Consider the following 25289-nt stretch of genomic DNA (forward strand, 5'->3'; position numbering starts at 1 on the left):
TCTGTCACCGATACCATTAATGACCAGAACGGGAACGATAAGAGCTGAATCCATCCTGTGTGATTAGCTCCCTCTAGTGGTGGCTGATGGCAACACAATATTATTCTGCTCTTTCCCATAGTAATATTACGTGGTTCTATCCCTCATTGGGCGCCATAAAAAGGGTAACAACAAGAACACAAATAACACTAAACCCAGGGGATTTACAGTCCATCCATGTAGACAGATCTGGTTTCACCAATATAAACCGTGAGGACACAACATACAATATAACACTGAGTATTTATTAGTACAGGGGATATTATACACAAGTCTTCAGGAGCTGGCGGCCATCAGGGTGAGGTCATGGAGGCAGGTTTTTGTATAAGGTCCAAATCTAGCAGAGAAGAAGCTTCTTGTTCAGCTGTGGACAGAAACAGAAACACATGATTTACTATTAATACCGATGTAAAAGGCCAGAATCTGCCACAGTCCAGACTATACCGGGGGCTAAAGTGGCCGAGGTCAAAATATTAACCCCCCCAGGCAAGAGGCGTAACTACCGCAGTCACAGAGGTCGTCACTGCGACTGGGCCCCAGCCCCTGATTCAGATGGATGTGTGTCTGTGGGCACGCATCCAGCTGAAATGCATCGCGGCACAGAGATCCGTCAGGTCTCTGTATTGAGATGTGCCGGCCGCCAATTAAAGCCAGGAATATTCATTGCTCCCCACGCACTCAATCCTGCGCATGGGGAGAAGAGAATACGCTGACAGCTGCCAGTGCTGTAAGTGGCTGCGCATGACACTGACGTCATGCACTGCGCCGCTTACACCCTGGTCAGTTCCCAATTCCCAGCGTCGCAGGAGGATGCCGGGGGAACGCAGGGTAGGGGAGTACCATGGCCACCAGTGGCACAGGGACCCTTCCGGCAGACAGCAGATGGGGCGCCGCAGGGAGCAGCAGTTCATTGTCATTTGCTCCTTCTGCGGTGCACAGGTGCTCCTCCCCCCTCTCTCTGTGGTGAAGTCGGGAGCAGACAGTACACAGAGCACACAGGAGGGGACGGTGCGATGTATCAGGTCTGCTCCCGTCTTCACCACAGAAAGGGGGGGGAGGTGCGCCTGCACTGCTGTAGACAGATGAATGGGGGAGGTGCGCCTGCACTGCTGCAGACAGAGATGAAGGGGGGAGGTGCGCCTGCACTGCTGCAGACACAGATCAAGGGGGGAGAGCGTCTGCACTGCTGCGGATGGAGAGATGAAGGGGGAGGGGCGCCTGCACTGCTGCGGATGGAGAGATGAAGGGGGAGGGGCGCCTGCACTGCTGCGGATGGAGAGATGAAGGGGAGGGGCGCCTGCACTGCTGCGGATGGAGAGATGAAGGGGGAGGGGCAACTGCACTGCTGCAGATAGAGATGAAGGGGGGAGGTGCGCCTGCACTGCTGCGGATGGAGAGCTGAAGGGGGAGGGGTGTGACTCGCCCACCCCAGGGCTATGGGACACCCGGTGCCGGGCCGGACTAGTCCGGTGGTAGTCAGTGGTGGCTGGGCCCGGCTCCGTGGCCCTGGTGGGTGTCAGTAGAATATGTGGCTTGCTTGTTAATGGTGGTGTTCGTGACGCCACCTGTGGTATGCGGCTAATAAGCCGCCGCTGCCGTGTGAGGCCTCCGGGATGATGTTATGGCAGCAATGATAGTACTGCTCCCCACAGGTGGAGCAATGCCCGGGGCACAGTTGGTGCTTGTGAATGTCTATGCAGAGGAATTCAAATTGTCTCTCCAGTAAAGGAGACAAACTCTAGCACAGCGCCACCTATTGGAAGTAGCGATCCTAAAAGTCACAAGTGGATTTTCGACAATCCTTTGCAATATGACTCAGGATATATAAGCCAGATCAGAATCCCAATTTGCAGACACGGTGTTTCGGGGTGCTTGCCCCTCGTCAGTGCAAAGTATGGGGGGTGTCTGATCTGGCTCATGAGAAAGCTATGTGGGGACCACGGGGGAACACTATTCTCCTTAAGGAGACTTTGCAAGCCAGTCTGGCTGCCAGGTAAGGGGACTTATAGCTGCAATGCCCCTAAAATTCCACGGGGGAACACTATTCTCCTTAAGGAGACTTTGCAAGCCAGTCTGGCTGCCAGGTAAGGGGACTTATAGCTGCAATGCCCCTCTGGGAAATATTCAAATTGTCTCTCCAGTAAAGGAGACAAACTCTAGCACAGCGCCACCTATTGGAAGTAGCGATCCTAAAAGTCACAAGTGGATTTTCGACAATCCTTTGCAATATGACTCAGGATATATAAGCCAGATCAGAATCCCAATTTGCAGACACGGTGTTTCGGGGTGCTTGCCCCTCGTCAGTGCAAAGTATGGGGGTGTCTGATCTGGCTCATGAGAAAGCTATGTGGGGACCACGGGGGAACACTATTCTCCTTAAGGAGACTTTGCAAGCCAGTCTGGCTGCCAGGTAAGGGGACTTATAGCTGCAATGCCCCTAAAATTCCACGGGGGAACACTATTCTCCTTAAGGAGACTTTGCAAGCCAGTCTGGCTGCCAGGTAAGGGGACTTATAGCTGCAATGCCCCTCTGGGAAATATTCAAATTGTCTCTCCAGTAAAGGAGACAAACTCTAGCACAGCGCCACCTATTGGAAGTAGCGATCCTAAAAGTCACAAGTGGATTTTCGACAATCCTTTGCAATATGACTCAGGATATATAAGCCAGATCAGAATCCCAATTTGCAGACACGGTGTTTCGGGGTGCTTGCCCCTCGTCAGTGCAAAGTATGGGGGTGTCTGATCTGGCTCATGAGAAAGCTATGTGGGGACCACGGGGGAACACTATTCTCCTTAAGGAGACTTTGCAAGCCAGTCTGGCTGCCAGGTAAGGGGACTTATAGCTGCAATGCCCCTAAAATTCCACGGGGGAACACTATTCTCCTTAAGGAGACTTTGCAAGCCAGTCTGGCTGCCAGGTAAGGGGACTTATAGCTGCAATGCCCCTCTGGGAAATATTCAAATTGTCTCTCCAGTAAAGGAGACAAACTCTAGCACAGCGCCACCTATTGGAAGTAGCGATCCTAAAAGTCACAAGTGGATTTTCGACAATCCTTTGCAATATGACTCAGGATATATAAGCCAGATCAGAATCCCAATTTGCAGACACGGTGTTTCGGGGTGCTTGCCCCTCGTCAGTGCAAAGTATGGGGGTGTCTGATCTGGCTCATGAGAAAGCTATGTGGGGACCACGGGGGAACACTATTCTCCTTAAGGAGACTTTGCAAGCCAGTCTGGCTGCCAGGTAAGGGGACTTATAGCTGCAATGCCCCTAAAATTCCACGGGGGAACACTATTCTCCTTAAGGAGACTTTGCAAGCCAGTCTGGCTGCCAGGTAAGGGGACTTATAGCTGCAATGCCCCTCTGGGAAATATTCAAATTGTCTCTCCAGTAAAGGAGACAAACTCTAGCACAGCGCCACCTATTGGAAGTAGCGATCCTAAAAGTCACAAGTGGATTTTCGACAATCCTTTGCAATATGACTCAGGATATATAAGCCAGATCAGAATCCCAATTTGCAGACACGGTGTTTCGGGGTGCTTGCCCCTCGTCAGTGCAAAGTATGGGGGTGTCTGATCTGGCTCATGAGAAAGCTATGTGGGGACCACGGGGGAACACTATTCTCCTTAAGGAGACTTTGCAAGCCAGTCTGGCTGCCAGGTAAGGGGACTTATAGCTGCAATGCCCCTAAAATTCCACGGGGGAACACTATTCTCCTTAAGGAGACTTAGCAAGCCAGTCTGGCTGCCAGGTAAGGGGACTTATAGCTGCAATGCCCCTCTGGGAAATATTCAAATTGTCTCTCCAGTAAAGGAGACAAACTCTAGCACAGCGCCACCTATTGGAAGTAGCGATCCTAAAAGTCACAAGTGGATTTTTGACAATCCTTTGCAATATGACTCAGGATATATAAGCCAGATCAGAATCCCAATTTGCAGACACGGTGTTTCGGGGTGCTTGCCCCTCGTCAGTGCAAAGTATGGGGGTGTCTGATCTGGCTCATGAGAAAGCTATGTGGGGACCACGGGGGAACACTATTCTCCTTAAGGAGACTTTGCAAGCCAGTCTGGCTGCCAGGTAAGGGGACTTATAGCTGCAATGCCCCTAAAATTCCACGGGGGAACACTATTCTCCTTAAGGAGACTTTGCAAGCCAGTCTGGCTGCCAGGTAAGGGGACTTATAGCTGCAATGCCCCTCTGGGAAATATTCAAATTGTCTCTCCAGTAAAGGAGACAAACTCTAGCACAGCGCCACCTATTGGAAGTAGCGATCCTAAAAGTCACAAGTGGATTTTCGACAATCCTTTGCAATATGACTCAGGATATATAAGCCAGATCAGAATCCCAATTTGCAGACACGGTGTTTCGGGGTGCTTGCCCCTCGTCAGTGCAAAGTATGGGGGTGTCTGATCTGGCTCATGAGAAAGCTATGTGGGGACCACGGGGGAACACTATTCTCCTTAAGGAGACTTTGCAAGCCAGTCTGGCTGCCAGGTAAGGGGACTTATAGCTGCAATGCCCCTAAAATTCCACGGGGGAACACTATTCTCCTTAAGAGGAAATAAGTGAGGCGACTTCAAAGGTGCAGTTCCAGTTCTTTACTCACAGTTCTCGTCAGGGCAGAAGGACCCTTGGACTGCTGGAACCTCTGTCAGGGACCTCCGTCTTCTGGGTGATTCAGAGTGTGAAATCCGGTACCCTTCTCTTAGTGTCTCCTTCTCTGCTGTCTTCACTAGCCTTGCCTTAGTTAAGATGGACCTGGCTCGGCCTCCACTACAGCCTCCAGGCTGGGGGGTCACCTGTCGGCTGATTACCCCTTTTCTGAAGGTCTGCTATGGGTTCTGGCCCTGGGAGCTTACAACGTCCCTGGGCCTCGGTTTTTACTGTTTGGAGATTGTCTTTGCACTCCTCCAGTCTCTAGGGACCGTCCCCTGTCGCAGCTTAATCACTCCACCGATGTCAATGTGGACCAGGCCACCGCAGCCTGCAACTACTCGTAGCGCCTCTAGGCCCTCGGCTTCGGTACCCAACAAGGACTGCTCGTGGTACCTACAGGACTACCCGCGGCCCTGCAACCCTTTCTGTCTCCTACGTGGTGTCACCTGGACCTCTGGGTCCCAGGGTCTTCACCAGGAAGCGTCTCTTTCAGTTCCTCTGCTCCTGGCTGACTTGGAGCTTTCTTTCCTTCTTTCTTTCTTTCTTTCCTCCTCCTTGCCTGCCTCCAGCAGGCCTCCTCCTCCCTCCTTTCTCTCGTTCTTCTCCTCCAACTACATGCTGCTTCTCTCACTCCCTGAGGTAAACTGAAACTAACTTGACCTTCCTTTCTCTATCTGCTCTCTGGTGGCTCCTCCCACCTCCCCAGTTGCTAAGCTACCTCCCTATGGGAGCAGGGATGGGTCTTACAGCCCCTCTCAGCATGCAGCATGGGAGGGTTGCCTGCCACTTTCCCTGGTCCCAGTATGTACCTAACAATGGGTGTAGTGTGGATTTACCAGGGGACCGGAGTTCACTCTCTTCCTCTCCCAGAATGGGGCATCACACCGCTGGTGGGGTGCAATGACCTGTGGCGACGGAAGCCTCAGGGGCGCCACAGGTGCCTGCACTGCTGCAGACAGAGATGAAGGGGGGAGGTGAGTCTGCACTGCTGTGGACAGAGATGAAGGGGGAGGTGCGCCTGCACTGCTGCGAACGGAGAGATGAAGGGGGAGGGGCGCCTAATCTGCTGCGGACGGAGAGATGGAGGGGCGCCTGCACTGCTGCGGACGGAGAGATGAAGGGGGAGGGGCGCCTGCACTGCTGCGGCCGGAGAAGCTTCTTCTAAACAACCTCTGAACTCCAGGAGGCCAAGAAGGAGGTGAGTGTAATGTGAATCATGTGTTATGTATAAAATGTGTGCGTCCTGTATAGTGTGCAATAAGTAGCTGTCTGTCTGTGTATGCTGTCTGTATGTGTTATGTATAAGATGTATGTGTGCCCTGTATACTGTGCAATATGCAGCTGTGTATACATTCTGTCTGTCTGTCTATCCATCCTATCTATCTATACAGAATTCCATATGCCTCATTATGAAAGTGAACACATAGTATAATCATATTTATTTATTTTTTTACACTGTGCAGAGTGATGGAGGGCTAGATACCAGGATGGGGGACTATATACCACTATGGAGGGCTATATTCCTGGATGAGGGGGCTATATACCAGGATGGGGGCTATATATCAGGATGGGGACATGCTTGGGACATATAGCAGAATGGGGCTATATACCAGGATGAGGACATGATGGAGTCATATAAACTAGGATGGGGCCATGATGGGAACATACAGTATATACCAAAATGAGGCTATGATGGGGAATGTAATAAACAGAAACGGTTCCGCACTGAACCGTGCAATACCTTACACCGAAAACCTTAGAACAGCCTCAGTCCTCCTTTTAGAAGAAATGGTAATGGGTGCACCTGGACAAGAAGAGGAGATATCCAGAACAGAGGTCCATAATGTAGAAAACCACGGCATACACCATCCAAGATCCAGAAAGTGATTTTATTCCATATAGCATGCAGGTAAAATAACGGGGAAAAGAGATTCGTAGAAGCACATGTGGCGCCCCTGAGGCTTCCGTCGCCACAGGTCATTGCACCCCATCTGCGGTGTGATGCCCCATTCTGGGGGAGGAAGAGAGTGAACTCCGGTCCCCTGGTAAATCCACACTACACCCATTGCTAGGGACACACATGACCAGGGAAAGTGGCAGGCAACCCTCCCATGCTGCATGCTGAGAGGGGCTGTAAGACCCATCCCTGCTCCCATAGGGTGGTAGCTTAGCAACTGGGGAGGTGGGAGGAGCCACCAGAGAGCAGATAGAGAAAGGAAGGTCAAGTTAGTTTCAGTTTACCTCAGGGAGTGAGAGAAGCAGCATGTAGTTGGAGGAGAAGAACGAGAGGAAGGAGGGAGGAGGAGGCCTGCTGAGGCAGGCAAGGAGGAGAAAGAAGAGAAGGAAAGAAAGGGTCACAGGGCCGCGGGTAGTCCTGTAGGTACCACGAGCTGTCCTTGTTGGGTACCGAAGCCGAGGGCCCAGAGGCGCTACGAGTAGCTGCAGGCTGCGGTGGCCTGGTCCACAGTGACATCGGTGGAGTGATTAGCTGCGACAGGGGACGGTCCCTAGAAACTGGAGGAGTGAAAAGACAATCTCCAGACAGTAAAAACCGAGGCCCAGGGAATTGCAAGCTCCCAGGGCCAGAACCCAGAGCAGACCTGCAGAAAAGGGGTAATCAGCCGACAGGTGACCCCCCAGCCTGGAGGCTGTAATGGAGGCCAAGCCAAGTCCATCTAACTAAGGCAAGGCTAGTGAAGACAGCAGAGAAAGAGACACTAAGAGAGAGGGTACCGGATTTCACACTCGGAATCACCCAGAAGACGGAGGTCCCTGACAGTGGTCTCAGCAGTCCAAGGGTCCTGCCTGCCCTGACAAGAACTGTGAGTAAAAGAACTTGAACTGCACCTCTGAAGTTGCCTCAGTTATTTCATCTGCATAGACATTTACAAGCACCAACTGTGCCCCGGGCATTGCTCCACCTGTGGGGAGCAGTACTACCATTGCTGCCATAATATCATCCCGGAGGCCTCACACAGCAGCGGCGGCTTATTAGCCGCATACCACAGGTGGCGTCACGAACACAAACTTTAACTTAAGCCACTTATTCTACTGACACCCACCAGGGCCACGGAGCCGGGCCCAGCCACCACTGACTACCACCGGACTAGTCCGGCCCGGCACCGAGTGTCCCATAGCCCTGGGGTGGGCGAGTCAACTTTTGGCGTCACGAACAGGATTTCGTGCCCGGTCTAACCGGGTACTGTGCGCCTGAAGAACCGTGTGACAGACTGTGTACTTTACTGAGAAACCACCGCCATTAGCGCTGCTGAGAGCGGGAAGAAGGGGGGCGTGCAAGAAGAAAGGGCGCGAAGAGAAGCCCCGCCCCCTTGTCCAAGAAAAGCGCGCGAAGCGGTGCCCGCCATAGAAAGCGGAAGAAAAAGAAATGGCGACTAGATAAGCTGGCAGGCTGGCAGAGAGAGTCTAAATGCCAGACCAGCAGATAAAGAAAATGTACCTTATCGCAGCGAAGGTGATGCAGCAGATCCGGCAAGCGACGCGCGGAGCAGCGACCGCCAGAACACCGGAGATGCTACTGAGGGGTGAGTCATTTAATGCCCCTGCCGGCGCGGGTGCCCCAACCCCCGCTGCCATGCCCGCGGTCCCTGGAGGGACGCCCGGCGCGGCGACGCCGATCCGGGCCGCAGCCACGCCAGGTGCGGCCCGCCAAGATTTTGCCGCCGGAGCGGCGCCCATCCACACCGCAGCAGCGACTCCAATACAGGCCGCCGCCATGCCAGGCGCGGCCCGCCAAGACCAGCAGACGCAGACTGTGCTGACCGCTGTCTACCTGCTGCCAGGTGGGGAGCCGGAGAAGAATCCCTACAAGTAAAGATGAAGAGATGCTGAACTGTAGATAGCCCCTGTCTGCCCCTCAGTCTTTTCGAAGACGACACCCTTTCCTGCTGTGTTTTGCCCCTTATTCTTTTTGAAGACGTCACCCCCCATGTTATGTGCTACCGGGCCACTGAACTGGAATGTGGGCCCCGGTGGAAGTGTATGTGGCATGTCATACCAGGCCACTGGACTTAGTGGCTGGTATGTTGTTTATGTGTCCTATGTAACCAGGCCATTGGACTTAATGGCTGGTTGATTATGTCATTTTGTTTGATTGAAAGAAACGAACTGCCGGGCTACTGGACTTGTTGTAGCCAAAAATGTAATTAGTTGCACCTGTTGTGCCCCCTACCAGAATTATGGGGGATTTGCCAAACCGTGCAATGGACTGGAAGTGCACACTTAGAGTTTTCTTTATAAGAAGTTCGCAACGTTCATGATATGTGCCTCCCATAAAGGGAAGAAATGTTTTACAGTTTATGTTATTGCATACCAAAAATGTTTTGCAGTTCTCCATATGTTTTTGTTGTTTTTCAGCCCGAGGACGTGCTGGGATTTGCTGTGGGGGAGTGTGGCGCCCCTGAGGCTTCCGTCGCCACAGGTCATTGCACCCCATCTGCGGTGTGATGCCCCATTCTGGGGGAGGAAGAGAGTGAACTCCGGTCCCCTGGTAAATCCACACTACACCCATTGCTAGGGACACACATGACCAGGGAAAGTGGCAGGCAACCCTCCCATGCTGCATGCTGAGAGGGGCTGTAAGACCCATCCCTGCTCCCATAGGGTGGTAGCTTAGCAACTGGGGAGGTGGGAGGAGCCACCAGAGAGCAGATAGAGAAAGGAAGGTCAAGTTAGTTTCAGTTTACCTCAGGGAGTGAGAGAAGCAGCATGTAGTTGGAGGAGAAGAACGAGAGGAAGGAGGGAGGAGGAGGCCTGCTGAGGCAGGCAAGGAGGAGAAAGAAGAGAAGGAAAGAAAGGGTCACAGGGCCGCGGGTAGTCCTGTAGGTACCACGAGCTGTCCTTGTTGGGTACCGAAGCCGAGGGCCCAGAGGCGCTACGAGTAGCTGCAGGCTGCGGTGGCCTGGTCCACAGTGACATCGGTGGAGTGATTAGCTGCGACAGGGGACGGTCCCTAGAAACTGGAGGAGTGAAAAGACAATCTCCAGACAGTAAAAACCGAGGCCCAGGGAATTGCAAGCTCCCAGGGCCAGAACCCAGAGCAGACCTGCAGAAAAGGGGTAATCAGCCGACAGGTGACCCCCCAGCCTGGAGGCTGTAATGGAGGCCAAGCCAAGTCCATCTAACTAAGGCAAGGCTAGTGAAGACAGCAGAGAAAGAGACACTAAGAGAGAGGGTACCGGATTTCACACTCGGAATCACCCAGAAGACGGAGGTCCCTGACAGTGGTCTCAGCAGTCCAAGGGTCCTGCCTGCCCTGACAAGAACTGTGAGTAAAAGAACTTGAACTGCACCTCTGAAGTTGCCTCAGTTATTTCATCTGCATAGACATTTACAAGCACCAACTGTGCCCCGGGCATTGCTCCACCTGTGGGGAGCAGTACTACCATTGCTGCCATAATATCATCCCGGAGGCCTCACACAGCAGCGGCGGCTTATTAGCCGCATACCACAGGTGGCGTCACGAACACAAACTTTAACTTAAGCCACTTATTCTACTGACACCCACCAGGGCCACGGAGCCGGGCCCAGCCACCACTGACTACCACCGGACTAGTCCGGCCCGGCACCGAGTGTCCCATAGCCCTGGGGTGGGCGAGTCACACACAAGGTGCGAAACGGCCGTCGTCCTTGGGGGGCCTGCATCCGGCTCTCTCTTCCCTGCTATTTTATCTTAGATGGTGTATGCCGTGGTTTTCTAATTTATGGACTTCCATGATGGAGAATATCTACCAGGATGGGGCCATATATACCAAGATGGGGCCATAAATACCAGGCTATTTTCATGATCGGGGTCATACACCGGGATGGGGTCATGATGGGGACATATACCAGGATGGGGCCATATATACCAGGATAAAGGCATAATAGAGGTCATACACCAGGATGGGGCCTTGATGGGGATTTATATACTTGGATGGGTTCATGATAGCGGACATATATACCAGGATATAGCCTTGATGGGGTCATACACAAGGATGGGGCCATGATGTGGACATATGCAGGATGGAGGACATAGTTACCAGGAAGTGGCCCAGGATGGGGGACATAACTACGCAATGAAGGGTGAGGGGTGACAACGTGTATGTTTTTATAGGAGATATTAGAATGCTACAATAGCCCATACATGTGACGGGGGCGGGGGGCCCTCTCAATCTCTGCACCGGGACCCATCAGACTTTAGTTACGCCACTGCCCCAGACCATATTATACCCCCATCAGTAGCACTGAGTGATACACACAAGAATTACTGAATTTTTCAGCATTTTATTGTGGATTCAGCTTTGTCTGGTAATTTACGTGATCTCAGAAGCCGCTCAGAGTCTCCCATAGTTGTCAGAACTGGAAAAAGTTTGGTGTCATCGAGAGAAACAAGTCCCAATACATAACATTACCTATGCACTGATGGGACAGAGCCACCTACTGGCAGCTCAGTGTAAGCACTGGACAATTTTATACCCTCTGGTATAGAGTTTACCCCCGGTGTATACTGTGGCCTGGGCCAGACATACCCGGGTTCCACATTAGATGGGTATATTCTGGCCTGGAGGGGTATAGTTTGGCCTAGGACATGGTATAATCCGGCCTGGGGCAAACTATAGCCGGGCTTAATCTGGGAAGGGGTACATTTGGCCTGAGACCTGGGAAAAACAAACATTCTCACAGGTATTACAGACGGGACTGCCCCCCAAAAAATGCACCAAAAAAGATCAAAATATTGTACATAGATCCAAAATGGTGTCGATAAAATACAGCTTATCACACAAAAAACATGACAGGTCTCGGAGAATACAGAAAAACCCTCCACCACTTTGATCACCCACTGAGGATTTATCGCGTGATCTCACCTCCAAGCCGGTCACCGGACGGAGCAGGGGTGCCGGAGAAATCCTCTACCGTTCTCCTCTGTAACAGGAATAATAGGAGATAACACATGTAGAGGGACATCTACACAAGATCCGTCATCTCTACTAATTACCCATACTTATCAGGTAACTCTGTTGTTCCTCCTGGAATTTTATCAATTAACTGACAACTGGGTGTTACAAGTCAGGGGTGTGTCCCTGCACACACTGACACCGTCCAATCAAGGCGGAGTAATTGTAGACATGCCCTTTTAATTAGGCTGGAGTCACACTTATGAGACACTTGCGCGAGTCTCGCATTGCAACACCTGGCACGGCCGCACTCTCTAACAGGAGCGGGTTGGATGCATGTATTTCTATGCAGCTGAGACGCTCCTGTCTGGGCCATGCCGGGTGATGCAATGCGAGACTCTCGCGAGTCTCTCACAAGTGTGACTCCAGCCTTAGGGGAATGGCAATGCCCAGCTGTCAATTTATTTATAATTAATCAGGAGGAATAACAGAGGAACGGCACAATACAGAGTCATGAGAAAAGATGATTCAGAGTTGTAATTCCATGCTTCTGTTTACTAAAACTGCTTATTAAGATGTTCTGCAGCAGCTGAGGCCAGCAAGGGAGCGGCTCTTACCTTTCTCATAGTAGTCCCAGACTAGAACAGATTTTGGTTGATAGTTCTGCACCCGTGTGGTCATCTCTAGCGTCATTTTCAAGGACATAATATCTCTGGAGACCTGTCCGCGGATAGAAGAGAGATGTCAGTGCGGTGTACAGGGCGCGCGGCCGTGAGACAGAGGAGGAATCTGTAGCGCTACTGAACCCCTTAGAGCACTACTAGGTACTGCATCCTGACAAAGATGCAGGGCCTACCCCCAGAGACCTGGAAGACCAGTGCCGGTACCACCAAAACACACAACATCCCCAGTTTCCCACTCCCAATTAGGGGTGACTGACTAGTCCGGGACCCAATGGATGGCCGCCCAGAGGTGGAGCCAGTCCACTAGACGACAGCCCAGTGGGAGGGGACAGACAGACACACAGACAGATCGACAGAGGAGTCCGGTAGTAACAGTTGAAGGGGATGGACATGTCTCCAGACAGGGTTGTGTCATAGTGACCTACAGTGCCTTGCGAAAGTATTTGTCCCCCTTGATTTTTTCAACCTTTTCCCACATTTCAGGCTTCAAACATCAAGATAAAAAATTTAATTTTATGGTGAAGAATCAACAAGTGGGGCACAATTGTGAAGATGAACGATATTTATTGCTTATTTAAAATTTTTGTAACAAAGAATAAACTGAAAATTGGGGCGTGCAATATTATTCATCCCCTTTACTTTCAGTGCAGCAAACTCACTCTAGAAGTTCATTGAGGATCTCTGAATGATCCAATCATGTCCTAAATGAATGATGATGATAAATATAAGCCCCTGTGTGTAATCAAGTCTCCGTATAAATGCCCCTGCTCTGTGATAGTCTCAGGGTTCTGTGTAAAGCACAGAGAGCATCATGAAGGCCAAGGAACACAACAGGCAGGTCCATGATACTGTTGTGGAGAAGTTTAAAGCCGGATTTGGTTACAAAATGATCTCCAAAACTTTAAACATCCCAAGGAGCACTGTGCGAGCGATCATATTGAAATGGAAGGCGTATCATACCATTGCAAATCTACCAAGACCCGGCCGTCCATCCAAACTTTCATCTCAAACAAGGAGAAGACTGATCATAGATGCAGCCAAGAGGCCCATGATCCCTCTGGATGATCTGCAGAGATCTACGGCTGAGGTGGGAGAGTCTGTCCATAGGACAACAATCAGTCGTACACTGCACAAATCTGGCCTTTTTGGAAGAGTGGCAAGAAGAAAGCCATTTCTCAAAGATATCCATAAAAAGTGTTGTTTAAAGTTTGCCACAAGCCACCTGGAGACACCAAACATGTGGAAGAAGGTGCTCTGCTCAGATGAAATAAAAAAAAAAAAATCGAACTTTTTGGGCACAATGCCAAACGATATGTTTGGCGTAAAAGCAACATAGCTCATTACCCTGAACACACCATCCCCACTGTCAAACATGGTGGTGGCAGCATCATGGTTTGGGCCTGCTTTTCTTCAGCAGGGACAGGGAACATGGTTAAAATTGATGGGAAGATGGATGGAGCCAAATACCCAAATACAGGAACATTCTTGAAGAAAACCTGTTGGAGTCTGCAAAAGACCTGAAACTGGGATGGAGATTTTAAAAAGTGTCCCCAGGGTCACGGAACCGGGCAACAGCCATTACACAACTGTGATACAGCATCCCAGTACATATACAGCCTGGGACCGAGTACCCCATAGCTCTGGGGCATCACAATTGCAGCAGGAATACGGAGGAAACATTAGTCAATTGGGCAATTCATGCAGCTGAGAAACGAACAGCGCCGCCGTTGCACAGTGACCGTGTCTAGTATTGCAGCTCAGCCACATTGGCTTAAAAATTGCAATACCTGACTCCTCCTGTGCATAAGTGTGGCGCTGTCTTAAACAGAGTTGTATCATAAAGGCAAACCCTTTAGTAAAATGTACGGGCTGTCACTTTACACTGCATTGTGAAGGGCAGAGGCAGCAGGGAATCCACAGCATCTGTGCAGGTCACCGGTATCAGTTGGTGGAAGTCTGACACATGGCATTCCTGCTGGTCAACTGTTTGCAGCCAGAACAGCACAGCACTGTAAACTGTGTAGTGACCATTCCGGGTACTGAAGCTCAGCTCCTATTTGTCACGCTGTGACTACTGAGGTTCTCCCAGATATAAGGGAATTCCCATCAAGCACCGCAACACACAGGCTACACCAGGAACATGATACAAAGGTGAGCCCTGGCGCTATGGAGAGGAGAGCGGTCACCTCCTAACACTCACCTGAAGCTGATCCCTGCAGTCCCTAATGTCCCTATATGGATCCTTTCCCCTTTCACCGATTCCATGCCTAGGTCTTTGCTTACCCTGAACTGACCCTCACTAGTGAGAAGGCCAGTGAGAGTACTAGTCTCACACTGCAATTATACAACAAAAGCGAAGGCAGACAGTGGAAAATAGACACAAAATGATAACTCTCAAAGCTCCTCTAATGCAGTTAAACATCACAGCTGCAATTGCCACAACTCCTCAGCTTCTTCCAGAGACTGACCCCTTCAAAAATGGTCAGCATAAGAATGACCGGCATCAGATGGTAAGACACGTGACTTTTTATAGTGAAGGGGTGTGATCACAAAGAGCTGCACCTGAGATTAAGGCTACAAAGGACAGCCAGATAGGAAAGCTCCTTTAACCCCTATAGCACCAAAGAAGGTAGATTCCCTCAAACACAAGCTGCAGACCTACGCGTAATAAGGCGTTGTGACCTTCTGGACCAGACTCGCCAGAGATCTCCCCAGAGTGTAACACACTCCTGACACTATTCACTTCCATAAGAGCTGAGCTGCAGTAAGTGAGCACTACGCAGCACACAGAGGTGTACTATTCCACCGGAGGATCCTATGGTTCTCTGATGGACAAGTTTGACCCATTTACTGGAAAAGGAAGGAAACTTACGCTGTCCAGATACATGATGATGAGATTGTTCTTCTCTTCCACTTTGGGCACTATGCTTCTCAGCTGTAAGAAAAGAAAAGTAAAAAATATCAGGTGAGAAACAAATACAAAATATAGTAATTCTTGCTCACTGGTAGAGTCCATTCAATCTGCGAGGTGGCGTCAGGTCTATGTTAGTGGTGCCCTCTGCTGGACAAGTGAAGTAATGAATAATGATAAGCAAACCTACAAAAATTCTAATTTGCAGATTTGCTTTATCTGTCTAGGAAATTTGATTTGGATTAAATTTATTAGATGCTAAGAAAATATTTCTGTATCACATCCTGGGATCTCACATTAAAGAGTATTGAGTCTTCACCTGTGTTAGAGACTGGTACTCCAGCTTGTATCCAGATGGCAGCGATAGCGATATAAGAGCCATGTTGGACTGATTGCGGAGGCCATTATAACTGCGGAGAGAAAAAACAAAATAGGAAAAATGATGTCGGACCTCCCTACCTTCAAGAGTACTTCCGGGTTTTAGGGTGAGTGCAGGGGCCCCAGCTTTAGGGCCATAATAGGTTTCCCTATGTTCCCTTGGCACCCGTGACCAATAACTAATTTATGAAGATAAGAATTAACCTTTAAGTATATTATAGTCATGGAAACAGCCAAAAAGACCGGCACATTTGTGACCACAACCCCCATAGAGCTGAATATAGAAGTCAGTGCCAAGATGTGGCCGTCAACGGCCGACACTGAGTTGCACCGGAGTCAACATTTCACAGATTTCACTGGATCCGATGGATATGTCATATCTCTGGGAGGGGAAGATGTGCCGCATACCTGAGATTCAAGTGCACAGGGAAGGTAAAGGCCACCCCATCCACACAGCTCTCCGGAGGGGTATATACCGACAGAAGGAAAGCGGAGTCTTGCTCGTCCACAGGAATATTGAACTCCACAGTGGACTGCAGGAAAAATCAGAACATTAGTGACTCGATTGTTGGCTATATGCCCCCAATTCAGTTTTTTGAGTTAATTTGGAGGTCAACATCAGAATAGAGCAGGCACGCATAGCAGCCAGTGTAGTCCAATCCAACCAATGTTCTCCTGCAGTGCTCAACCGAAAACATCACTAATAAAGAAGTTGACCAATATTGTAATGGCCTAAGATGTGTTTTATATATTATAAGAGCTTGGGAAATCCATGGTCACGTCACCATTTCTGGTCTCCTATGAAGAACCTTTCCTTACCTGCAGCAGGACACAGCCTTTCCCACTGACGCTCAGACTGTAATCTCCGGGGATGTGGGGCAGAACTTGGGTCTGCAGCAAGATCTGGTTGTCAGAGTTGATGATGAACTCGTTGACCAATTCATCTCCATAATTGACTTCCACTGTATAATTGACATTTTTTTGGTGCACCAAGGCTCCGTAACTACACAAGGCTTGTAGAACCGCCACAGTGTCCTGAGGAAGGCAAAAGTAGGAGATGAACAAGAGCGATGGTGGCCATGCACATCAAACTGAGGTCAGGACAGGGCAGCCAGCTAATGGCCGTTAGCTCTTCAGACAACACATGTTAAACTTAAAGGAGATACCCCGAGGAAACAAGTCTGACCTATACTCATCCAAATAGAGCAATGTGCACGCTTAATATACCAGGAAGGGGCCCAGGATGGGGGACATACAGTGTCCACCCATATCCTGTTCACCGCCATTAACTTGAGAACGTTGGCAGCTATAGGCATAGAAGCGGTGTCTAGGTATAGTAAAGTAGCCATGCGCTACACAATGAAACCACCTATAGCGCCACCTGGTGGAAAACAACGGAGTTAGCATTATTATCTTGAAAATGGAACGAGATAGAGAAAAATAAGTGAATTACAAAGTGGCAGGGCATCATCATCTGTGATAGATAGACCATTATTTTTAATTTTCTCAGATTCCTTAATAACAGGGTCGGTACCGCAGGACTGGCGCATAGCAAATGTGGTGCCAATATTCAAAAAGGGGACAAAAACTGAGCCGGGAAATTATAGGCCGGTAAGTTTAACCTCTACGGTTGGTAAAATCCTTGAGGGTTTCTTGAGAGATGCTATACTGGAGTATCTCAAGAAAAATAACCTTATGACAGAGTATCAACATGGGTTTATGAGGGATCGATCCTGTCAAACTAATTTGATCAGCTTCTATGAAGAGGTAAGTTCAAGCTTGGACCAGGGAAATGCAGTGGATGTTGTGTATATGGACTTTTCAAAAGCTTTTGATACGGTGCCACACAAAAGGTTGGTACATAAAATGAGAATAATGGGGATAGGGGAAAATATGTGTAACTGGGTTAAAAACTGGCTCAGTGATAGGAAAAAAAGGGTGGTTATTAATGGTACGTACTCGGACTGGGTCTCAGTTCATAGTGGGGTACCACAGGGGTCAGTATTGGGCCCGCTTCTTTTCAACATATTTATAAATGACCTTGTTGGGGGCATGCGGAGTAGAATTTCAATATTTGCAGATGATACTAAACTCTGCAGGGTAATCAATACAGAGGAGGATAATTTTATATTACAGGGAGATTTATGTAAATTGGAGGATTGGGCTGAGAAGTGGCAATTGAAGTTTAATGTAGATAAATGTAAGGTCATGCACTTGGGTAGAGGAAATAACATTTATGATTATGTACTTAATTGTAGAACACTGGGTAAAACAGACACAGAAAAAGACTTGGGTGTATGGGTGGATGGTAAACTTCACTTTAGTGGACAGTGTCAGGCAGCTGCTGCCAGGGCTAATAAAATAATGGGATGTATTAAAAGAGGTATAAGTGTTCATGAAAAAAATATAGTTCTACCTCTGTACAAGTCACTAGTGCGACCGCACTTATATACTGTGTACAATTCTGGTCACCGGTATATAAGAAGGACATAGCTGAACTGGAGAGGGTGCAGAGAAGTGCGACCACGATTATTAGAGGAATGGGTGGGCTGCAATACCAAGACAGGTTATTAAACTTGGGGTTATTTAGTCTGGAAAAACGAAGGCTTGGGGGGATCTAATCACAATGTATAAATATATGAGGGGACAGTACAGAGACCTTTCCAAAGATCTTTTTACACCTAGGCCTGCGACTGGAACACGGGGGCATCCGCTACGTCTTGAGGAAAGAAGGTTTAATCATAATCACAGAGGAGGATTCTTTACTGTACGAGCAGTGAGACTGTGGAACTCTCTGCCGCAGGATGTTGTAATGAGTGAGTCAGTACTAATATTTAAGCAGAGCCTGGATGCCTTTGTTGAAAAATTTAATATTACCAGTTATGTATATTAGATTTTATGACAGGGCATTGATCCAGGGAACTAGTCTGATTGCCGGATGTGGACGAAGGAAGGAAATTTTTTCCCCATTGGAACTTGTTTGCCACATTGGGGTTTTTTTGCCTTCCTCTGGATCAACATGTTAGGCTAGGGGTTGAACTAGATGGACTTAGAGTCTCCCTTCAACCTTAAAAACTATGATACTATGATACTATCAATTCAATACGAATCGACACCTTGCATACAGAAATGCTATGATATGAAACCCATGACCCCCCCAAAACATTGAATGCTGGTCACGCATATGGCGCTCATTTAACTTTGATGCTCAAAGTTGCCACCGTCAGCTGCAATGCACATCTGGACTCTGCACAGCATACTGTATCTTGCGGCACGCTGTGCAATATGGTAGGTGACACGTTTGCACAAGCATCTGTGATACGTCGTCGTAGGTCCTGCAATGTTGGTGGAGAGGTCGCATACACCTGCTGTTTATGTGACCTCACAGAAAGAAGTCCAATGGTGGTCAGGTCAGGTGAGCGTGGAGGCCACTCCACACAGCCACCATACCCAATAACTTGTAGGAAGGTCTCCATGAGGTATCGCTTCACGTCCGCAGCCTTGTGAGTTTTACACGTTCTAATCATACCATTTCTGTATGCAAGGTGTCGACTTGTATTGAATTGATGATGCTCTACAACTTTGTAATTTACTTTTTTTCTCTATCTCGTTCCGTTTTCGAGATAAAAATACTAACTCCGTTGTTTCCACCAGGTGGCACTATAGGTGGTTTCATTGTGTAGCGCATGGCTACTTTACTATACTTAGACACCAATTCTATGCCTATAGCTGCCGCCGTTCTCAAGTTAATGGCGGTGGACAGGATATGGGTGGACACACTGTATATGGGCTCCTTCCAGGTATACATGTCCCAAATTGTAGACCCCTTCCTAGAGATTGGTACAGGATGGAGAGCATTAATACATAAAGGGGAGGTAGAGCATGGATGTCTTGGTAGGACTGCTTTAAGGACCTTTGGTGATGTGACCATGATGTCACCAAAGGTCCTTTAACTGCAGGAGTCTAGAAGAATTGAGGAGGAGACAGGCTGGTATGTATGGGCTGTGTGCATATGTGAATTATGTTTATCTTACTCCAGCTGTTCCATCCATTAAGACGGACCTGCACGTCTCCAGTCTTAATGAATAAGGGCCGCTGTTCTCAGTAGCCTATGGCTCGGTGTAAGCAGGAGATGTGCTGACATGATATGTTTGGGGGCAGAATGATCTATTGATGATCGTTCTAACCGTATCATTCTTCATCAGCTTACATAAAGGGATCAGCTTGATTAAAGGTCTGAAATCGGCTCCTGTAAATGCAATCTTTTTGTGTGAGACGGTGCAATATGTTACCAGTTGGGGCCCCACTTTTTAGTTTTGAATAGGGCCAAACTTTGTCTAAAACCGGCTCTGCCGGCACTTCCAATAATCAGATGATTTTTCTTCTACCATTGGCCGGATATAAACCCTTTCAATGGAGCTGCTGAGCCACAGCACAGCTTCTATGTAAAAGAACAGGACCAGCAATGGCCACGACACTTTGATCGGAGCTGCACTCAGCTGCTCCATCCAAAGTATCTACATCCTGCCACCATCGAAGCAGAAAGCAGCTGATCAGTGGGGGCCACAGGTGTCGGACCCCCACCAATCTATTATTGGTGACTTATCCTGCAGATAGGTCACCTATACTGTATGCCTGGACAACACCTTAATTGATAAATTCTGAATGCCTGCAGCCACTAGGGGGAGCTCCTTGCAGACTGTGTATCCTTACAATTCAATAATAAGCTCCTGAGCGCCCCTAGTGGTGGATAAAGGAAGCGTAAATCTATAACTATGGAGGGGATTCAGAGCTTTTTGTCCGAAAAATGATCTCTATACCTAGTTGGCTTCAGTGCCCCCTTCAAGAAGCAGCATATGAGATCACAGAGTGTGAGTCAGTGTCTCCACCATGTCTGTGAATCATCAGAAGCACATTACCCCTCCCAGCAGGCAGGAAACAGTGAGGCAGGGGAGCGGTGCGCTCCTGAAGAATGATCATGAGAACAAACACTTTATTTATACTTTACATGTTTTTAAATCCTCATTTTAACAATTACGTCATCCTTTCCCAAGCTCATGTCTTACCGCCGTCGTGCTGTACGACCCTTGTGCATTCTGCTGCCTAGTGAACCATTTAGCAACCTGAGACGTGTAGCTGAGATTCACCAGCTGAGGTGTTCCAATAATTAAGGACTCTAATACATAGGCCGTGATCTCTAAATCTGCAGATGCAGCGCGTGCCGGGAATATGTAGGACGTGGGCTTGTTTGGTTTGATGGGACGCTCCCAGTGAATGGTCCCCTCTGTAAGATACAAGTTACAGAGGGTAAGTGAGTAATTTATTTTGTATATAACACTTTTCAACATTATTCACAATAAGTCTATATAAATATCATAAATGAATAGTACACATAATAATGAGCAACTTTGTAATATATCTTATCAGATAAATCTGCTTCTTTCTCCTTCTGGACAGATTATTCCTTCTTAATTCATGGGTAAAATCTGTATTCAGTGAAGACAAACTTTTCCATTACTAAGATAGGAGATGATACTTGGTGCTCATAAGATTCTATGGAGAGGGGAGGAGGGAGGAGCTAGAGGCAGGAAACAGACATTCTGCTGCAAGTTCTCCTAAAATGACAGTTACAGTTTAATTCTATGGTATAAAAAAGTTAAACTGTAACTGTGATTTCAAGAGAACTTGCAGCAGAATGTCTTATGTTTTTATAATGAATTTCACTAAATGAAATTTGCAATATGATAAAATATATGGTCGTTATATTTTTTGCATTTTTATTACTGGGATAGGTTTGTTGGGTTTGCAGAGCAATATCTGTGTCTATTTCTAGCTCCGCCTTCCATAGAATCTTATGAGCACCAAGTATCATTTCTCTATCCTATCTCAGAAATGGGAAAATCTGTCTTCACTTAATACATATTTTACCAATTGAGAATGAAAAATCAGTCCAACAGGAGAAAGAAGCAAGTTTATCTGATAAGATATATTGCAAAGTTTCTTATATTCATGTGTACTATTGATTTATGGAGAAAAAAAATGAAAATTATAGTTACACTTTTAGTTTAGGACCTGCAGTGGAACACACACTCACACATCCGGTGATTTCATACTGCTCTGTGGACCTGCGATGTGTTCCACTGCAGGTCCTCAAGCGTTCCACCGCAGGTCCTCAATGCATTCCACCGCAGGTCCTCAATGCGTTCCACCGCAGGTCTTCAATGCGTTCCACCGCAGATCCTCAATGCGTTCCACCGCAGATCCTCAATGCGTTCCACCGCAGATCCTCAATGCGTTCCACCGCAGATCCTCAATGCGTTCCACCGCAGATCCTCAATGCGTTCCACCGCAGATCCTCAATGCGTTCCACCGCAGATCCTCAATGCGTTCCACCGCAGATCCTCAATGCGTTCCACCGCAGATCCTCAATGCGTTCCACCGCAGATCTTCAATGCGTTCCACCGCAGGTCTTCAATGCGTTCCACCGCAAGTCCTTAATGCGTTCCACCGCAGATCCTCAATGCGTTCCACCGCAGATCCTCAATGCGTTCCACCACAGGTCCTCAATGCGTTCCACCACAGGTCCTCAATGCGTTCCACCACAGGTCCTCAATGCGTTCCACCGCAGGTCTTCAATGCGTTCCACCGCATGTCCTCAATGCATTCCACCGCAGATCTTCAATGCGTTCCACCGCAGGTCTTCAATGCGTTCCACCGCAGATCCTCAATGCGTTCCACCGCAGATCCTCAATGCGTTCCACCGCAGGTCCTCAATGCGTTCCACCACAGGTCCTCAATGCGTTCCACCACAGGTCCTCAATGCGTTCCACCGCAGGTCTTCAATGCGTTCCACCGCATGTCCTCAATGCATTCCACCGCAGGTCCTCAATGCATTCTACAACATCCCAGGTCCTCCTGCCGGCCGGAAGTAGTGCTGTATCACCAGAAGTATGTCTGTATGCTACTGTAAGTGGCTGTAATGCGCAGCCACCGCAGACCTGCAAATCCACTGTGTGCAAACTGTGATGTTTGAAGTTGAAAAATTGATGTATTGAGTACAAATGGCCACAATGTGTAAACTGCTTCCATGGTACTCTCGGGCTAGGGAGAGCTAATGGCAGGGAGGAGTTTAGGTAGTATAAAGGTTAGAAACACAGGTAGTAGGAGGAGTGTCCCCAAGGGAGAGTAACAGACTGCGTCTGTGTGAGATGTGGTAGAAGGAGAACCCAGTTAGCTTTAATTTGGCGTGACCTTCGGGTCAAATCCGGGCAACGGACATGCAGGGTCCTAGTGAAAAGAGCACTGTTCTAACTGTGTCCGAAGGTGTGGGTCGAGTCCGTGCGGCCCATGTGGTTGCCATTCCATGGCGGATACCCAACGAACCCCCTTAGTCAGCAGAAGGTCAGTGGGCTCTTAGGAGAAGAGTAGGTCCTGACGAAACCAGGCAGAAGAGTGCTGTCACAGAAGGCCCCATCTATAGCTACCAGCTAAATCCCTGTGGGTGGGATGAGGGGGTGTACTTATTGATTCTGCCATTTACAATGAAGCTGAAGGAGAGAATGAGGGGCTCAGGGACTCCAATGGGAGCCGGTACCGGAGAAGTGGTCGATGGAAAAATAAAGTATATTCCTGTTGCTATCGGTAACCCTTTTTGGGGGTCAAAAGTGTGCCCGTTTAAGGCGCGATGAAAGATTGTGTTTGGAGTTTACAAGTAAAGGCATTTTGTTTAAGGAACCTGTGAACGTGTCAGTGTTTGTGTCACAGCAAGAGAAAATACCCTTAAGGCCGGAGTCACACTTGCAAGTGACTCGTGCATGACTCGCATCACCCAGCACGGCCTGATGCTCTTCGTACACAAGCGTCTCAGCTGCACAGAAATACATGCAGCCGACCCGCTCCTGTCAGGAGAGTGTGCGGCGGTACCAGGTGATGCAGTGAGAGTCACGTGAGTCACTCACAAGTGTGACTCTGGCCTCACACTGAGTTGCACTAAAGCGGCAATCAGGGTGCTGAGGTATGACACCGGGCTGTGGTGAAGCCGAACTGCAGTCTCTGCCAACTATCAAGGCCCCCGACCGTCCCTTTAATATTACTGCGATGTGATGTGATGTGACTGTGTGTGAGTGTCGGCTGGAAACAGGTTAGAACCGCTGTGGAGCACACAAGGACCTGCTGGAAGCATCCGCTGTGGATCGCAGGAGGACGTGGGAGCGACGCAGATGTCCGGGATCTGGTAAGTATGATTCTCCTGGGGTTGTCTGCCTTTTTGAGGGGTAAACTTATCCCAACCTGAGTTTTCTCAAAGATAAGCCCTACCCCAAAAATAAGACCTAGCACATTTTTCAGAGCAAAAAATACTATGAGGCTATGTGCGCACGATGCGTTCTGCCATGACAAATATTCTGCAGCATTATGTCACTGCATGTGCGTTTCAAAACGCATCCAAAACGCTGCGTTTTGGATGCATTTTGAATGCATTTTTGACAGTGCGTTCCCACTCGGCTCTGCTACTTCCCCATAGAGCCGAGTGTGAATGCTCTGTCTAGCTGGCTGCTAGACTGAGCCGTGCGATCAGACTGAACTCGGATGAACTTCACCCGACTTCATTGTGATCACGCGGCTCTCTGTGGGTGCCGCGGCCTGATTTGCAGTCACCGGTGACCGCAAATCCCCTGAGTGACTGAAGTGAGCCACGTGATCAGCTGTGCCATCACTTAGGTTACCCGCGGCCAGCTGGAGTCCTCCGCCCGATCACCACAATTCATTTGAGTGAGGGCACCGCTGATCACGGGTCTCACTTCAGTCACTCGGGCAACTTGCTGTCACAGTTGGAGGACTCGAGCTATGGCCACCCACGGGTCAGCTAAGTGACTGAAGTTAGCCGTGCGATCAGCGGCACCCATCACTCAGGTGACCCGCGGCCACAGCTGTATTCCTCCACCTAGCCGCGGGTAACCTGAGTGACGTCATCGCTGACAGCATGACTCACTTCAGTTGCTGTGTGGAGCTCACAGCTAGTGGTCGTGCTCTACGGCCGCTCCTGTCAGCTCCCGATGTAGCAGAGCTGGATGCGTCGTGGGACCTCGTATGGATTACGTCGGACCTGGAGGGCTGTTTGGGGATTTTAATAAAGTGGTGAAAGAGGGTTATTTTTTTGTCTTTTATTCCAAATAAAGGATTTTTTTGGGTGTATGTGTTTATTTTCTTTAACTTACAGGTTAATCATGGGGGGTATCTCGTAGACGCCTGCCATGATAAACCTAGGACTTAGTGGCAGCTATAGGCTGTCATTAACTCCTTATTACCCCGATTGCCACCGCACCAGGGCAATTCGGGATGAGCCGGGTAGAGTCCCGGGACTGTCGCATCTAATGGATGCGGCACTTCCGGGCGGCTGCTGGCTGATATTTTTAGGCTGGGGAGCTCCCCATAACATGGGGCTCCCCATCCTGAGAATACCAGCCTTCAGCCATATGGCTTTACCCTGGCTGGTATCAAAATTGGGGAAGACCACACTTTTTTTTTTTATTATTTATTTATTTTACTGCACGATATAGACCCGCCCACTGGTGGCTGTGATTGGTTGCATTCAGAAGAGCCCCCACGCTGAGTGACAGCTATCTCACTGCAACCAAAGGTGGGCGGGGGAAGCAGGGAATATGAGATGGAATAATGAGCAGCCGGTATTTTCAAAAGCAAGAGAAGCCGCCAGAGCAGTGTGACAGCCG

General features: G+C 49.0%; 1 protein-coding gene across 1 annotated transcript in view; it reads right to left on the reverse strand.

The window, feature by feature from the left end:
- Window positions 1–263: 263 nt before the first annotated feature.
- LOC142310726 (ovostatin-like) overlaps window positions 264–25289 on the reverse strand; it is an 89588-nt gene continuing 64562 nt past the window's right edge. The window contains exons 29-36 of the mRNA XM_075348351.1: window positions 20628–20845; window positions 16381–16596; window positions 15970–16094; window positions 15503–15593; window positions 15145–15207; window positions 12207–12309; window positions 11560–11617; window positions 264–403 (exon numbers count right to left, since the gene is read on the reverse strand). Coding sequence (XP_075204466.1) covers window positions 11571–11617; window positions 12207–12309; window positions 15145–15207; window positions 15503–15593; window positions 15970–16094; window positions 16381–16596; window positions 20628–20845 — 863 coding nt within the window. The 3' untranslated portion in view covers window positions 264–403; window positions 11560–11570. The remainder of the gene's footprint in view (window positions 404–11559; window positions 11618–12206; window positions 12310–15144; window positions 15208–15502; window positions 15594–15969; window positions 16095–16380; window positions 16597–20627; window positions 20846–25289) is intronic.

Source organism: Anomaloglossus baeobatrachus, chromosome 5 (genome assembly GCF_048569485.1).
Source record: "Anomaloglossus baeobatrachus isolate aAnoBae1 chromosome 5, aAnoBae1.hap1, whole genome shotgun sequence".
NCBI lineage: Eukaryota > Metazoa > Chordata > Amphibia > Anura > Aromobatidae > Anomaloglossus > Anomaloglossus baeobatrachus.